Source organism: Etheostoma spectabile, chromosome 3, assembly GCF_008692095.1.
Source record: "Etheostoma spectabile isolate EspeVRDwgs_2016 chromosome 3, UIUC_Espe_1.0, whole genome shotgun sequence".
Lineage (NCBI taxonomy): Eukaryota > Metazoa > Chordata > Actinopteri > Perciformes > Percidae > Etheostoma > Etheostoma spectabile.
The window spans coordinates 22,135,205-22,153,162 of NC_045735.1; the positions used below are offsets into that span (position 1 = coordinate 22,135,205).

Here is a 17,958-nt window from a genome sequence, read left to right on the forward strand (position 1 = left end):
TATGTATTTGACATAAATATTACCAACAAACGCATCTTCACCTCTGTTGTTAATAATTAGGACTATATGTTTAATAAGTATAACGCCAGAGACAGTTTGCACTCATTATAGGCTTGTATCAGACAAATAAATAATAAAAAGTAGCCATCACATTCCATAGAGGCATTGAAAACAAGTAAAGGATTTCTCAGCAGCCACACATACGCCTTAATGAAAAGCTCAATAAAGAGAGATAAGAGGGATAAATAGTGTGAACAGGGTTTCAGCTTCTTGACTCCTCCTGCGTGGAGAAGGGGGCGGGACTCGGTGCACCTAAACAGACGGAGGGGTTATGCATTGTGCTCAGTCTGTCAGTGCTGCATCCTTTGAGGAGGAGAGGCCCACACACATTAACCCTGAGCTGTGGACGTGCACGGAGAAGGGCTTTCAGGACCGAGCTCTGATCGTTTCCGTAGCGTTTCCTGGACAGCAGCGTCGCTCCTTTGTTGCCATCAGTCGCCGGGGCTGCAGGAGGAAAGACCGGACGACTCGTCTCCTTAAAGCCCGATCGCTCGGTGGCGGAAGGGACGTGATATGAACCCCTCGTCGGCTTAAACGCCAGTGCAGCTAAATAGCCCCGTTTACAGGGGGAGGGGGAGGGGGGGAAGTCAACGGAGGATCAGAGAGGACATTTCTACCTTTTAACCTGCAGCTGAAGGCCGAGAGAATATCCTCGGAACCTGTAGCGATGCCCGGGTTTGATTACAAGTTTCTGGAAAAGCCAAAGAGACGGTTCCAGTGTCCGCTCTGCAGCAAGGCGATGCGGGAGCCGGTCCAAGTGTCTACCTGTGGACATCGTTTCTGTGACACCTGTCTGCAAGAATTTCTAAGGTACGGTGTGTTTGTGTGTGTGTGTTTTTTTATTGTTGATGAGAGATCCACCTCTGCAGGCGATACTGGAAACCGCAGCACAGCCTCGTATAGTTTCGGTCAAGCTACAGTAAATAAAGAATCTGCGGGTGTGTCTTTCTCACCTTTCCTTACCAGGTTTTACATTCATTTTCAGTGTGTATGCACACTGCACGCTGATGATGACAGTAGGCTACACGGGGCCTGGTAAACAGCGCCTGCATTGGACCCCCCCATGTTTTTTAGTTTTAGGTGTGTTTCTTCTCTCCACATATGCAATGATTTAAATACAGTTATGAGCCACTGTGTCAACATGAAATCATGACAAAGGTGCTTTTTGTGTTGGATCAGTCATGCAGGTGTTTGTGTTGTTGAACAGGTAGCCTAGAGGAGGTTGTCATTGTTTTGCTGAAAGGAGATCAGTGCTTTTTGTTGTGGCTACATCATCCGTGAATCAAAAAATTAGGCCTGCAATGATGCTTATTATTCATTATTGTGTGATTTTCTTGGTTGTTTTTTTCTGTATTCAATATTCAGGGTAAAGTCTCTTTTTTATATTGTGGTGTCTTTGTCCTTCCCATCCTGTCTGGGTTTCTGCCCTGGGTTTCTGCCCTGTGTGTGTGTGTGTGTGTGTGGTGTGTGTGTGTGTGTGTGTGTGTGTGTGTGTGTGTGTGTGTGTGTGTGTGTGTGTGTGTGTGTGTGTGTGTGTGTGTGTGTGTCCTGAGGGTCCAGGATTAGACAGATTCCTTCATTGGTGCCAGTCAGGAGCCCACTGAGGGACCTTTCACTCCTAGGTCAGCAGTCTGAGACCCCCCACCCCCACCCCCACCACCCTAATCTGCTCAACATTGAAGTCTCTGTCAAAACTTTTAGAAAGAAAGCCTTTGTTTTATTTTTAGGTGGACTGCTCTAACTGTCCCAAAACCAGTCACTAACTCCAATATCCTAAAGGCTATAATACCAGCCACAATGTATCTAAAAACTATGCATCGTAATACTTCCATCATAAACATCTTCCGGAGTAGACAGAGTGTATGCGTCTATGAATAATTGCTGTTTTAATCTTAATTAAACCTTGACTTTAAGTTTTATTTTAGTAGTTTTCTTCTTCAGGCAGATCCAGAAGTATAGGGCTGTGGAGCTGCACGTTTAGTCAATGAATCAATTGGTCAATCAACAGAAAAATAAAAATAATACTATAATCATTTAATTAATTTTTCAAGCAAAATGCAAAACATTGCTGAACAGGTTCTGCCTTTTTCTCTTCTATAGCCGATGATTGAGCACTGAATATCTCAAATGGACTGTTGCTCAAACAAAATAAGACTTTTGAAGACGCCACCATGGGCTCTGGGAGACAGGGATGGGCTTGTATCCAGGGGTGGAACACTACGATCTGGATCAATACATCAGTATGAAATTCCCACTTGATGTTTATAATTGTTATTAAGAACAATAGGTTGTTTTCCACTTAAACGCCTGATAGAGCTCAGTGATCAAATTGTCAAATCATATTTTAGTAGCTTTTTTGTGAATTGATATAACTGTTTTGATATTGATCAGGCCCCTAAATTAAATTAAATTGAAGCTGACTTTGTGATATTAGCAAATATCGTATTGTTGTCCAAAGAATTAATGGAATATACAGTATATCGTGATGAAATCTGTGATGTACACCTTTCTATAGGACTTTTTTTATAGACTTAAACGTGAATCGGTCAGTTGAGAAACGAAAGTCGAAATATTTGATTGTGAAAGTTATTGTGAAGTTGTTTTCTTCACTTGTTGACTTTTTTTGTCGTATTGACTGGAAGATGTTCACGTAGCTCTCTAGGTCTGGGTTCTTGTCTCTTGTGTTGTTGTATGAACGGCACAATAATAGAAACTATTAGTTCATTCCTATGGTGTGAAAGAAAGATATTCTGTATTCACTCCCAGAACAACCGCACTGATGTTTTTTTCATGTCTATTGAGTTAACATAGAAGAGCAGTTATTGTGCTGCAGATGAACATCAATGTTGACGTGTTGCGTGAATCATATCAGAGCTTCAGTGATGCGTTTGGAAAGATAAAAAGATGAAGACATAACAGAAACTCACAGAGCTGTTTGATCGCTTTTGTTAGAGAAACTCTGCGGAGAACTTACAGCTTCCAAAATAGTTAAATATAGCATTTTATGGTCAGAAGTCAGTGTTCCGGCTCATAAAAACACTGTGGTTTGTTAGTCTGCTATTATCTAGTAAGAAAGCTACTCAATCTGACTGCTCTGCAGTTTAATTTCAGTTACAAAAGTGGCCTTTCTGTTATTTTACTGTCTATAGTTTTACTTGATGAAACTTAATGCCCCCCTCCCACTAGAGGGAAACTTGCCAGCAGATAGAAGTTCTTTGTATACAACACACTCTTTTAGAAAAAGACAACTATGTATTCTAATCATGAAATATCAACTTTTTAGGCTTCTTGTGTCAGAAAACCAGTCTGCTGGATGACAGCAGGGAGGTGGAGATGTGAACAAAAGCCCAGAGTACATGAGCCGCTTTGTTATGCACCTTGAGTCATGAGGGAGCCTCCTCTTGCTTACTAGACAGCAGCAAATTGCATCTGGCTGAAAAGCAGAAGCTCCGATGAACAAAGCGAGCGAGGGAGGAAGAGTTTGGCTCAACGCTTTGTCTGCCTCATCCTGCCCGCCTCCGTCTTCGTCCTTTACTTTGCGCTCTTTTCTTACTCCCACAGTAGAACTGAACGCAATAAAAACTTCCAGATTTGTGAAAGTTTTTGTTGAGTAACTGTTTGCTTCTGTTTGGGCGGGATGTCGGTGCAGATGTCAATATGATTCTTACCGCTCTGGCCTGCACAGGCTGAAGACGTAACAGCTGAGCAACATCTGTTAGACCTGTACACCTTTCACACGCTGTCTGCACAAATAAGTTTAACAATGCCCCTTTATGGCAAGGCACCCCTCATAAAGGAGTTATAACTATGATGATATAAGTAAATATAACTATTGGCAGTATTTGTGCTTAATATATCATTATAAATGGTTATAAATCATCAACTTTTGAGTTAAAAACAACCTTTTGATTGTTTGACTAATTGTTTTCAGAGAACAGCAGACAATCTTGTATTTACACCTAATGATTACAACTCTTTATGACTGACTCATTAACATTTAAAACAAATGATCAAAGGATATGATCATTTGTTTTATTGTGAGATAATGATAATATATAGTGAAAACTCATGAGTAACTACAATAACTGTTAGGGAGAACTGTTTATGTTTTGTTACACGTTTCATTGGTCGAGCTCTAACTGATATCACAAAAGTCTGCCACAATACGACAATACGAGACGATATATAAGCCCATTTAACACAAATTGAATCAATATATCAATCCAGATCATTACACCCCTTATAATGATATAATATTTCAGCAGCTCTTCACCTTTGCGAACTGTGACAAACAGAAATAAAGCAGCATTGTCCCCTCTTTGATTAACCAAGTGTGCCAGTCCAGGCCACGTTCAGCTCTCTTTGGCCTATGTTTGTGAGGAGAGTTCAAGTTTATTGAGGCTGACAGACATTACTTAGCTAATGCTTCGCCCATTGTGCAACTAGCTTGATCCTTTTCTTGTAATGAAGGCTAACTAACATCCAGTCTGGGCTTGCTAGCCGACTCTGCCCACTTTCTCCCTGGCAGCTCTGCCGCTGTTTGCCCAGCTCGCTGCTCTGTTGCAACAAGACAACATTAAGAATGCTATTGCATGGCATTTCTTCACTGGTAATCATCCTCTCTTAACAAATAGTCCTCAATACTTTATTGGCAACACTTTTGCACATTTCACATTTATTATCTGAAACATCACCCCTCCCTTCTGGGTGCTGCACAAGAGGAATAACAGTTAATACGTCATCAATAAATGTCTTAGTCATAAAGTCTGCAGTTAGAAATGTCATAAATCTTTAATAAAGAGTTCTTATATGAATCATGCAATTACAAATGTTAATAACTCATCAGTGAAGGAGTTTAATCATCAAGTCTGCAGGTATAGATGTTAATTAATTTAGAAAAGTGGAAATAATATAAAATAGGCCTTAAATAAAACTATAATGAAGCTGTAAGCAGATACAAGGTCATTTTTACATTTGTGTTGTATTTGTGTCAGCAAGTACATTATAACATCTCTTATAAAGTAATATATAAAACATATGAGTTATACTATATTGCCATTTATTATCTATTTCTACGCCAGCCTACAGTTATGGGTGCTTCACCACAGGAGGCGTCGTAGTTGTTGACTCGTACACTCATAATCACTTAAATCGGCTTACAACATTTCAGTGTGTTAGAAACCCAATTATATACATGTACTGCTTATGAACGCTAAAGGGTTAATGGTGTATTTTCACTTCAAAGGTTGTCAAAATAAACTTCCCTGTGAGGCACTCGAGGAAACGCATGGATTGTACTTTCCCATGTGTCAGCGCTTAGAAGAGCCGGTGTGTGCCTCTTCTGTGTCCAAAGGCATGTTAGCATGTGATGCTAATGGGATGTGTTTCCGCTCCGGATGAAATGTTTAAATACTTTAGAGTCCTGGAGGCTGCCCCCAGCACTGGGAGGGAGAGTCCTGGGGTAAAAGCAGCCCAGCCATGCAGATTTAACACTCACTGCAATCAGATATGACTCACATGCTTCAACAGTTGAGTGTGTGCTGACCGGGACTGGCCTTTGTTTTAGCAACACAGACTCTTTTAATAAAGGAGAGTCCACACTTGGAATGTAACACAATGTCTTTCACTGTGTGAGGGCTAAGCAACTAAGTAGCCCTCACACATGCCAGGCCTCATGGCTCATCAGTCCTGGGTCTACTGAGCCACAGTAATGCCATACAATATGACAGCGGGGTCTCCGTGGGCATGATGCAGTGCTGTGCCGCGGCCTTACCAGCGGTGTAATTGGTTTGTTCGGCTCAGGAGCTTCTTCTTCCATGCAGTCGTGTCGTGCTGCAACTGCTGACTTACCCAGAGTCACGAGGAGCCCCAAAGTGGGCTAATATGAGATTTTGTTTCACAACTCGATTATTCACAGTCCAAAAGCCAGGGGAGGTTTTTTTGGGTATGGGCTATGATTCATTTTAACTTTGACACATCCACAATTTTTTCAGTCCTCATTGATGTAGGTGATACTCCCTCTCCCATGCTTTTATAGTCTGAATGTAGTATGTAGAAGTACTACAGCCTCTTTTACAGTACTCTTCTTCCAGCTGCCTTATTTAAATGTGTGGGCAGAGTTTAGTGGAAGAAGAATCAATATCATTTTATGATTAGTGACCTTTTATGACGGGTTTATAAGGTCTAACTAATGGCGTTATTAATGGTTTATAAATCAATAAATCAGGGCCGCAACTAACAGTTATTTTCACTTGCAACTAATCGGTTATGTAATTTTCCAATTGATTGGTTAACTGGTTAGTCCATAAAATGTCAAAAAAAGTTATATGCCATTCAGAGTTTCACAAAAATCCATAAATGACCTCTTCAAAAAAATCTTCTATCTTCTAGTTTTATCGAAAGAAAGCCAATGATATTCCATTTACTTTTCAAATTTTAAAACAGAGAAAAGTAACAAATGAAAAAGAAAAAAAGATAGACAAAACGGTTCATTGATTATCAATATTGTTGACAAGTCTATTTGGTGATAATGCAGTTATGAATGTTGGTAATCCATTTATAAAAGACCTTTTCTTTTGAGCCATGAAGTCTGCAGTCAACCATGTGAATAAGTTGTCATCCATTTTCTCATCTAACTCTTGGCAAGAAAGCAAATAAGCTTATTTCCTCAAAATGTACAGCGCTAAAAAGACACGTGTCCTGCTGGGGGATAAACACTTCTTTCACAGCCTAGCAACCCCAAAAGTTATTTAGATCAATAACTGATCTTTGAAGCTCTAGAAAGTGATGTATTGACCATTTAAACACTTTGTAAAGGGAGATTTATAAGAAAGTAGTACCATTAAAATCAAGGCGTTTGGCTCCATCAACAAGTGGTAATCAGGGTTATTTCTACCCTTTAAAACACATGATGAATCCACTTCTGTCCACTGTGTGTGCAGCCGTGCAGAGGGATGTATAGAGAGGCACTTTGAGTGTTTCTTAAAGGGCTAAATGAAGCTGTGTTGCATTGGTGCCCAATGTTGTGTGTCAGTCTGCCACTTGAGGCAGCTGGGGCTTTGTGTCTCAGTGGGTATCTCTATCTGAATGGGAGCAATGCCATGGATGGCTGATGAATGACTGTGTGTTCATTAGCATCTCCGTCCCTCAGCCCCATCACAGAGACATTCACAGTCCCCCGCAGGTGTCCTCAGGCTGCACAGGCATCCTGGGTCCAGATCCGGAGAGTTCGGGGGAGGGGGGTGGGCTCTGCTGTCCCATCCTGTCTCTGACGACAACAACGGTGGTCAGTGGGCTGCACACAGAGAGAGATGTTGTCTGGCTGAGTGAAAGCCCTTGGGCCTCCGCTCTACACTGTGGGGTCTGTGAAGGCCTTTTAGAGCTGTGCACTGAAGCTGCTGTCAGCTGATGGACTTGGGGTGACAGAGCTGGGAACAGCCCAGTAAATCTGAACACATCAATGCATGGAAGGAGCCGCTCACTCGGAGAGCACAGCAGCATTTATCTAGGGAAAGGACACTCAGTACTCTATACTCTGCCTACAGTATATGTACCTACACCTCCATGATGTGCCGTACCTGTACAGCCAAGATAAACATCTCAACATCTCTACTGTTGAAGTTATGCCGCCCACTCGTCTCTCTTATTGTAGCGACTGAATGTTCGTGAACGTTACACGTCCTCACTCTCATGGACTTTGTAACTTCTGATTATATAAAAAGTCACTGAAGTTTACTATGGCTGTTTACTTCCTGCTGCTTCAACCGTATTACAAATAGAGTTTCTGAAGGAAAAGCGCTTCACATCAAACCTGTCTGAAGCATTTTATTCAAAATCTGGACTTTGACTCATGGAGTTTGGTTCAGTTTAGGCATTATGAACCAAGGCTGCAGCTATTTTCATTACTGAATTATCTGCCATTATTGTATATATTTAATGGGCTTATCGAATTTAGTCCAAAAGATGTCAGAAAATAGTGTTAAATTACTTAAATTACTACATATTTTTTTATATATATAATCAAAGTTACTGTCCAGAATCTAAGGATATTCGGTTAACAATAAAATAAAATGGATAAAGCAGCAAATTCTCACATTTGAGACCTCAAACAAGCAAATTATTGACATTTGTGCTTAAAAAATAACCTAAATTATAAATAGGTAGCCTAAAAAGTTCCAACCTGTTGTGTCTGCTCATGTATGAACAATTATGCACCTTGACGTCACTGCACTGAAAATGAAAGCCTGAGCAGGAAATCCAAACAAACAACAGGAAATGACCCTAAATCACAGTATTTTATGGGTGTAAGGAAATGAATGTTGACCTCCGACAGCCGGTAATTTACTGCACTTTGTGGTTTAGAATTAGTAAACTCTCACTTTGTGTAAGCACCAGGGAAGGGGGATTATTACAGACAGTCCAATAATTCAGTTTTTACTGACTGAGACAATGAGAAATGGCCCATGTGGCGATTGTTTACATGCTCTGATTCGCCTGTAAACTTTCCCACTGTAGTTTAACTTTATACCCCTTGTCATTTGAAGCGTTTCCATAGAGCTCCGTCACCCCAGAGACGGACAGATGTAAGCCAGTCTGTTTCAGAATAAGGTAATATGCTGCGAGTCTCCTGGGAGGAAGCTGAGAGGCTTTAGAGATGCAGCTGTGACGATAACATTGCTGAGAGAAAGTGTCCTGACCATTTCTCACAGCTGCGAAGGTCCAGAAAAAGATATTATTATTATTATGAGACATATTGTGACAGCTGCTTGAATGTAAAGAAACGAGAGCAGGCACTTAAACTTCTTCGGTGGATTTTCTCATTGAGATGTTTTGGCCTCTCTTTGTGACGGGGCGGCTCTCAATGTGTCACTGTCAGGTCACATCATCTGTCTGCTGCGAGGGAGTGTATTAGTGACAGCCAGTTCAAGCATAACTCATCGCTTTTTTTGAAAGACTTCAGAAAAGTGGAGGATTTTATTTGAATCAGAGTTCCGTCAGCTGCAGCTTCAGACAGGAATACATCCGTAATTATCCGGCTTGTTCAAGAACTCTAAGCCTCCCGTTGACTCCTACATGAACCGTGACTCTTTGTCCAAATCAAGGGACCACAAACCGTGTCTTTTCCTCGCTATGCGGTCCAGAACAATGTAAAAGTTTAGGAAAAAGGCAATTTGTGGTTTACAGAAAGTCTAAAAGCTGTGACTCGACTTTCACACGTAGAGGACAATTTCAAGTTACAGCAATTATGATTCTGACTTCATGTTACATGAAGAGCTAAACTCATTGTTGCAGCTGGTTTGGCGGTTGTGAAGTAGATCGAAAATCTTATAGCTTTGTGCTTTTGTTTTTCTCTGTCAAAATAAAGACATTGTAGACATTGCAAATTGTAGAATTAGGAAAAAAAAAAACTTTTGGTCAGTAGCTTAAACTTTGGGTCTTCAGGATGAGGATTTGACACTTCATTTACACATTTAACCCTCATGTTGTCCTTAGGTCAAAATGACCCGTTTTCAGTTAATTTTCTTTTTTCTTTGTCACAAAAAATGGGCCACCGAAATAAGCGCTGAAAATCCACAACATTAAAAATCATCAAAAAAAGGCACCCACAACATTGAAAAAGTGACACAAATGTCGGAAAAAGTGATAATAATATTGAAAAAAAGTGACCATTGTTGACGTGAAGACAACACAAGGGTTAAAGTGACAAAGGTGTTTTTTTTTTTTTTCATCTTATGACATTACTCGCCAGGTTAGTTGCTGAGATCTGGAAACATGGCTGCATCTCTAAAAACAAGTTTGACGAAGCAGGAAACAGATCTACAACCAGATTATCTAAACCACATTTGAAAGTAGGGAAGGTAGTCAATTAAATGGGCATTTTGTCAACCGTTGCCAGTACTGCCCTCTAAGATTGAAGTACTTATCTATGAAGGGACAGGAAAGAAAAGGGGTCTTCTCTTCTCTGGGTATTAATTAGATTTATATTCATACACTTAATTAAATGACACTAAATTAGCGGCAGCAGTGTGAATGCAACGCCGCTATAAGAGCCAGTTATAGACATGCCTCAACTTGCCCTCCTCTATTAGAGGTCCTTTAAAATGAATCGCAGCCTTATGGGGCCAGACAAAGACAGAAAACATTCCAGCTATGCAGCGAAGCACCTTGCCTCTCGTACAGCGAGCATGCTGCGACCAAGCTGCCAAACCCAGCCATGCTGACGCTGGACTGCAGCCAGTTGGCCCAGATCTGACAAGCACGGCTAGTGCTCACACGTGCCCGGGTATGCATGCTATGTGAAATAGCTTAGATGAAGGTACGTTTGAGCCCCTCAGAAGGTTTGTAGTTGGGGTGTCAAACAGCAAATATAATTTTATCAGTTTAAAGCCATTTCATTGCTCAGTCTGGCCTCATCTGCACTCTGCTCCCTATCTTATTAACTGATCCCCCCCTCCCCCCTCTTCCAATCTGGTTGTGTTGTGCACAGGTCACTGAACTAGCTAGAAAGACGACTGAGAACATGCACCCAGCAAAACACACATGTTCAAACTCCCACAGAAATTATTCCAGCAGGATGCTTTTTTCATTTTTTTTTCCCAAACAGTTGTGTTAACGATTCGCACACCATTAGTTGATGAGTCAGTTAACATAAAATAAATTGGCATCTTTTTTGAATATTAATTAATGCAACTGTACCAAAACAGTCCCTTGTTTCAGCTTCTAAATGTGTCTTATGTGATTCAGTTGTATGTATTTGGGTTGTGGACTGTTGATCAGACAAAACAAGCCATTTGAAAACATCACCTTGGGCTTTCTTTTTTGTTTTTAATCTATTTTCTGACATTTTTATCAATCAAGTGATTAATTGGTTAATTGGGAAAGCAACTGGCCAATTTATTAAATGAATAAAATAATGAGTTAGTCGCAGCCCTACCAACAATTACTACTCCCACTTATATAGAAAACCAATTCAGGAAATGACTGATGCAGCAAGCTAATGATGAGTCCATTTCTCTTGAATTTGAGTCAAACTGAAGAAGGAAGGTCATTTTATCATTCATATACATCTAAGGAACTTGTCCATCTAGCATAGAGCGTGGAAAGTCGTTTTCTGGAAAGTGCACAATATGCCGCATAATCCAGTTTTATCATAAACCCACTGATCGTTTTAACTTTGTCCCCCTTAATATGAGATGCTCCCGTGATCCTCTGGCAGAGGTATTGTTTGTATTGGGGAATTGGCTTCGCCATGAGGCAGCTGAGTGACCGCTGCAGTGGTTGCTGAGCTGACAGGCAAGGCATGCGAGGAATCTGAGTCTGAGGTCTGAAAGGAGAGCAGCTGGGAGCGGAGAGCGCCGGGAAGTGAGCGTCTCACTGCCAAGGCACCTGTCCTCAGTGAAAGGCTCCTCTGTACAGCTGAACAGGTGTCTGCAGAGCAGTTAAGCCCTTCACTTGAAGCGAAACACACTCCTGAATTATAGTCATTTATCTACAGGGGCCCCATCAATGTTAAGGTCACTGGCCAGTTGCCCTCTCATCCTTTCCGCTTCCTTCCTGCCAAGACTCTTCCACCTTCCTCTCATCAGCTGGGCTGTTTGCTGCGGTGGTCCTTTAACCAAACAGCTCAATGACTCTGTCAAATACACTAACTCCCTTGTGTTGTGTCTCGCAGCTCATTCTCAGATATGTCAACACAGCGTTAATGCTCTGAACCCACTTCTTCCTCCCTCTGCACAAGCCAACTATTGATCCCATCAAAGAGCCTGCGCGGGAAGTCGCTCCGTCAGGTGCACGTCCAGATGCATCATTCAGTCAACTCATTCAGGGTGAAGGCGTGCTTGTCTCTAGACTTTCTTAGCTCACCCAAACATGGAAGAAATAGCACAGGATTGGCTGATTGTCGTGGTCAATTTACAAAATGGGACACCTCACTTGGCAACTTTATTATCAATTAATCTGCTGAAGACTTTTGGTCAATAACATTTCAGAAAATGGCAAAAAGAAATTTCAAATTGACCTCTTTTAAGTTGCTTGTCTTGTCCGACAAAAGAAATCTACGTACTACATATTACAAAAGGACCAAAGAAGCAAATACTCAATTGAGGAAGTGGAGCCAGCAGAAAATTTGCCATTTTTGCTTGAATATTATTCAGAAAAAATAATGGTCAGTTGTAGCCCTTCAGGAACATCTCTTCCTTTTTAATCAGCTTGTTGCAGAATGTAACTGTGAAGAAATAAACAGCTGAGTGGTTGTCACACTGCAGTCAAAGCACTGCAAATAATTTAGCAAACCAAAGATCAAAAATTGCATATTCCTCTGTGATTTATTTTTATGAGGAATGGGTGACATCTCTAATCGCTAATTCTGCTCTTTATTTTCTTCTTTGCTCTTGTTACACTGATTGAAAAATCTTGTAATTTATCTCATTGTTGCTCCGGGCAACAGGGGCATGTTGAAGATTTCATGCTAGCCGAACAATGCAGCTGAGGCGTTTTGAAACAAAGGAGGCGAATTGACGTCAGCACCTCGCCTCGCTGAACAAAGAAATTGCATCCACAAAGCAGAGAAGTGGACAACTGCAGGAGGCGCAGCTCTGAGCTGGCTCACAGTCAGTCAGAGGGGGGGGCATGTGCAGGCCGGGGGCGGGTTTCTGTATCGTTTTAATCTACATGCACTCTTTACGGATTCAGACAGATAAGGGAAACAGCCACATGTCTGAGATTATAACAGCTAATAAGAGCAATGAGTAGGGATTGTTTATTTTTGGTGAATTTGTGCATGTGTCTGCAAACTAAACACACATACACACACCCATACCCATACCTAAAAATCCCTCACCTTCCCTCCCAGTTACCATGGACACAAAAGCACAGCATCTAGAATTGTCACCGCTACACACCTCACAGGCCTGAATCAGCTAACTGACAAATCAGGAAAAGGAGCCTTTCCACTCACAGTTCATTGGGAATGCTAAAAGAAATTCACATGAAGTATGAGGTTTTCCTTTTGGACATGTGAGAGGAAAGTGAGACGTCACGTTGACTAGTTTTTGAAGGTGAGCCTCATTGAGGAATCAAAGACGAGGCTGCGAGGGGGAAAAAAGTTTTTCTGCCCGAGAGGATCACAAGTGACTCATGACACATCAGACTCATGGCTGTGCTTCCGGCACTCGGCTGTGATAACGGTGAATCACAGCGAGGCAGGTCACAGACTTTGACAAGTGGAAATCCAAATCGTTATCCCGTCTCTATTCTGTCTAAAACAAACAATTAAGGAGTGGTGTCTACACATTTTCTGTTACTTTTAATGATTCTGTAGGATTGGACTAGCAAAATAATGACTGTGTCACAGAGGGCATTGCACATTTTTCTTCCTCTTTTTGTGGGAACAGAAATAACTCACACAGTAAAGCTGATAATGGTTTACCCACACCTGCTATCTGGCGCACACATAGCAGGGCAGTGTTTGTGTTGAGTGCAGTACTTATCTATGAAGGACAGGAAAGAAAAGACAGCTGGTAAACGACTGCAGAGCTGCTTTTTTTGTTGTTACCAGCAGTTGGATAGAGCGTGTCAGTGACCCACCGAAAAGAAACAATGGTGGTTGATCTATTTCTCCACAGTTAAAACAATTCAAGTTTTCATCCAGATGCAGTGCAGTGATTCATTAATGGCATTATTCCATTAATGGTACCTGCTCTGCTTTGCTCAGCTGTGGTGCCCCGTCCTGCTTTTCCATTGCAGATTAGTATCGCCTCATGCGTGAGGCGAGCCGTGGCTGGTCGTCATAGCAGGAAACTGACGTGACCTAACGCGACACACACAGAACATCGAAGGTGTGTTGCTTTTGATTCTGGGCATGTGGCTGTTTGCCAGAAGACATATAAGTTTCAAAAGAAGCTGGATGGAGCAAAAAACAACAACCGCTAAATAAACTATTTAAACAGGGCTGGTTTTTCCAAGACCCGATAGCAGTGGCGCTTACTGCCAGTGTTGGTGGAATAGCAAGCTAGCGTTAGCAAGCTAACCAAGCAGCAGACTTATAAATAAATACCTTTTAATTTAAAAGGCACGCGTTATACCCACTGATGGCGGTCCGTCCACGGCTGCAGGACCTGGAGCTCACCGCCAGTGTTTCAGTTGGACTGTTAAAAGGGTAATTAAAAGGTATTTACAGTATTTAGAAGCGAGCTGGCTGCTAGTTAGCTAACGCTAGCTTTCCCGCTGTGTGATGCGAGAGAGCACATTGCAGCGGCAGATTCGAGAGGTTGTAATCATTGAGTTGTAGTTGTACTGGAAAAGTGACTGAAGTGGGGAAAAAATAATAATAATACGAGTACAGATTTTTTTTCTACAAGCTCTCAAATCATATTCTACAAGTGCTCACATTGCATCTACGCGCTCTCAGATTTTGCACCATATTTACCTTCACAGTTTTCACGTCAGCTTTTGGTATCGCCTCAGCTCGACCTCGAATGAGGTAGCACCAAAAAAAGTACCTGTTAGCAAGTACCAGGGACTTTTTTTTGTAATGGAAAACCAAAAAAGGCGAGTAGATTATAGTTGAGGCGAGTAGGTACCATGCAGTGGAAAAGCGCCATAAGATTAACAGCTGCTCATTCCCTTGTTGAGTGCCATTACAGAAAAAGAGGGCGCAATGCCAGTCAATCCACAAACGATTGCACGTAGGAAACGTGATAAATGTCAAATAGATGTGGCAATTATGTTTGTCTCATTATTCACAAAGTGTGTTTCCATTGCACTCTGTCGTCTTTTTGTTGTTATTGATAAACCAACTTTTCCTCAGACAAGAATACTGGCTTTTGCGATATTTCAACTTTATTGAATTGACGGAGTGTTTTTTTTATTAGATGCAAATTGAAAATGGTGGATAGAAACTCACATGGACACACAACACAATTAAAATGTGTAACTTTGAAACAGGATAAATTTAATCTACTGTAACTCTTTAGCATTTTAGCAAGCAGAAATTATTTTGTGAAACGGATTAAACCCCTATTTTTTTGTGTTTCATTTCCTTTTCTGGTGTATGGGGTGAACAGGTGCAGGGTAATAAAAAGATCTGTTGTCCATAAGATGTTACTGGTTGGAGGGATTATCTGCCCTGCCACCTGCTGCTGTTGGTCGCAGAAGAGGTAATGCAGAAATGAGGTGAGATAATCTGCCTTTCTGGACCTGATAGTTCAACTTGGTTGCAGGTATTGTGTTGTTTTCTCTCTCAGCTTGTTTACAACTCACGTTTGCGCCACATATTTTCAAAGGAGTGACAGTCACTCTGCAATAAAAGAATAGTTTTAATCAAAGGGTGATGAGAGATGTGTTTTGTGAGGCTTCTTCCCCAGAGGCATGCACTAGATCTGCATGTATTAAAAACAACTGTCTTTGTCTGCTCTATGAGTTTTGGCATTGAGAGCAGACTTTATAAACGCTGAAGGGCTTACGAATTGCTATAAAACGTGATTCATGGGAAGAGAATGCAAAGCCACAGCTCGTTCTTCTCTCCTCTGGTGCCATGAGCTCTTGTGTCTATTGGTGCTGCTAAATCGTGAAACTTTACCTCTAAGTGGCTTCTGATTAATGCCTTTCCTCTGGTGGCCAACAGTGGAGTAAATTCTCTTTAAAGACAAACTGTCCCTCTTGGCCTCTGGGCTGGGATCTTGTTGGGGTGGGGGGTGGTTTTGAAACTCGTATAACAAACCCCCCAGAGAGCAAAAGGAGGTCGTTATGCAGGAATAATGAGTTGTTAGGACCAGCTAACAAGCCACTGGCATCTTCCTCTTCGTTCTTCCACAGGAGTTGAGGACGTCTTGACAAAAAAAGGCCTTTTGGCAGTTAATTCACGCTGAAATCCACACCACTTAATTTTGGAAATGGATTGTGAATGATCCTACTTTTGTGATGACCTCACATACGGCATCTTAATTGGTTAAAGGAGCATGAAACCTCTGGATGCAAAATCCTTTTTTAAATTTTAATGGCTTTTTAACACAAACACCTCATGGGATTTGGTGTTACGATTGATTTTTTTTCTTTATCTTTATTACTGTGAGGGAGGATAGTAGAACGACTCCATTAAAGCTCTTGACTGATGGAGTTTGCATATTTCAAGATCACGCCTCCTCTCTGGGTACTTGAACAGAAACTTTCCCGGCATTTAAAACTTGCTTGAGTCTCTGATTTATGTGAGTGGTATATCTGCTAATGTCCTGACTAATCAGAGAAAGTGTCTTAAAAGTGAAATGCTTTATGATGCAGAATATCTGGATGTACAGGGCATTAACCTCCTAACCTCCCTATCCCAACCATCTGTCACATATTCTGGCCATCAACAACACGTTTGAAGAGATAGATCGATACAGCTTCCATATCTGTCTGCTCACTATGAAGCTAACAGCTACCTGTTTCCCCCATTTCCAGTAATTATGCTAAGCTAATTAAGCTAAACGGTTGCTGGCTTTAACTCCCAGCAAGAAAGCAAATAAGTCTGTTTCCCAAAATGTCCTCAAGCTGAATGATAGGCTCCTTTTTTATTGCAGCATAGTGATAATTTCCTCTCATTCTGAAAGACGGCTTGTACAATGGCCTGAAGCGCAATGCTGCTTCCACACAGTTTAATCTGTATTAGTGCTGCGATTTCATGCTGTGCTTTTCGACGATTGTGACTCCAATAGCTGATTCATTAATGCTATTTGAAGGAAAAATGAGCTGACTGTGTCTAGTGCTCCTTCTCCAGCGCCATATGCATACAGTTGGCAGGCAGATCTCCTTTTTAATAGGCCAGGCAACGCATTGGCAATCTCAGAGCCCCTCCATCCAGTGCACGCATTCCACAGGATTAGCGTGGCAGCTCCTCGAAGCCAGCCGCCGTTGCTGCAGATAGGCCTTTTGAGCAGAAATCTGTCCTCTGAAGCTGAGCTAAAATTAGACCAGCCATCTGTGATTAAAACAGCTCAAATGTACACGTGTCTGGAGAAATTTACAACATGTAACTGGTTTCATTTGGGCTGAGTTGGTGAATAACAGTTGATGCACTATTCTTCGCAAATGTGTGACAGTGGGTAATAAAATGAAGAGTGGGGTTATTCACACTTAATGCTGCAACCTTGACAGCAGCTTTTAGCACTTTTCACAGACCAGTAGGTGCTTCTCACATGTGTGACATGTTAAAGCTCAGGACTTTCATTGATCTCCGGGCACAGTCCTCCACCCGCCCCTCCACGAACCGCCCTTCAACAAGATCAAACGTAAAGCATCTCCTTTCAAGCCTTCCTTTCCTTTCATGTGTGCAGTGCAGGCCTGGGTACGCCTCCGTTGTGGTGGTCTCTTTTTTTTTCTTCCTGTGTACTACGTGGGTGAGGGTGACTGTACTGCATTGCATGCATGAGCTCAGCTCCCGATACAATTGATGGAACAGACTTCTCCCCCCCCCCCCCCCCCCCAACCCTCGCAACCGCCACCCTGCACCCAGATCAGCAGCAGTTAATGAAAGTGGATTGATTTTCTGTACCTCCTGCATATAGAGCATAATCTGGGGGATGAAATCGACCAGGAAAACAAAGATCCTACATAAAATGCATATCCTGACAAACAGTTATTTTAAAAAGGATGTTAAGAAGTTGTTTGACATTTCAGGAAAATGTGCTTACTTTCTTTTCTTAGATGAGAAGATTGACACCAGTCTCAATCTTCTCATCCAACTCCCTGCAAAAGAGCAGTCAAATATCTAACTCTTTCTCTAATGTTTCTCTGAACTCATAATATCGTAGGTGCGAGTCAAGAGCATGTCCTACACAACTGGAGTTTATGAAGGCTATAAATTCATAGTCAACAGAAACAAACTGAGAAGAGCTAGATTAGCATTCCATGTTATTACACTAC

The 17,958-nt window shown here is 41.6% G+C and overlaps 1 protein-coding gene across 2 annotated transcripts in view; it reads left to right on the forward strand.

Annotated features, from left to right (window-relative positions):
- Window positions 1–318: 318 nt before the first annotated feature.
- traf4a (tnf receptor-associated factor 4a) overlaps window positions 319–17,958 on the forward strand; it is a 39,147-nt gene continuing 21,507 nt past the window's right edge. Inside the window, exons 1-2 of one of the 2 annotated variants that reach the window (XM_032509826.1) lie at window positions 319–870; window positions 15,123–15,231. In XM_032509826.1, the coding sequence (XP_032365717.1) occupies window positions 15,227–15,231 (5 nt within the window). In that variant the 5' untranslated portion in view covers window positions 319–870; window positions 15,123–15,226. The remainder of the gene's footprint in view (window positions 871–15,122; window positions 15,232–17,958) is intronic. The other variant, XM_032509825.1, reaches the window with a different exon arrangement.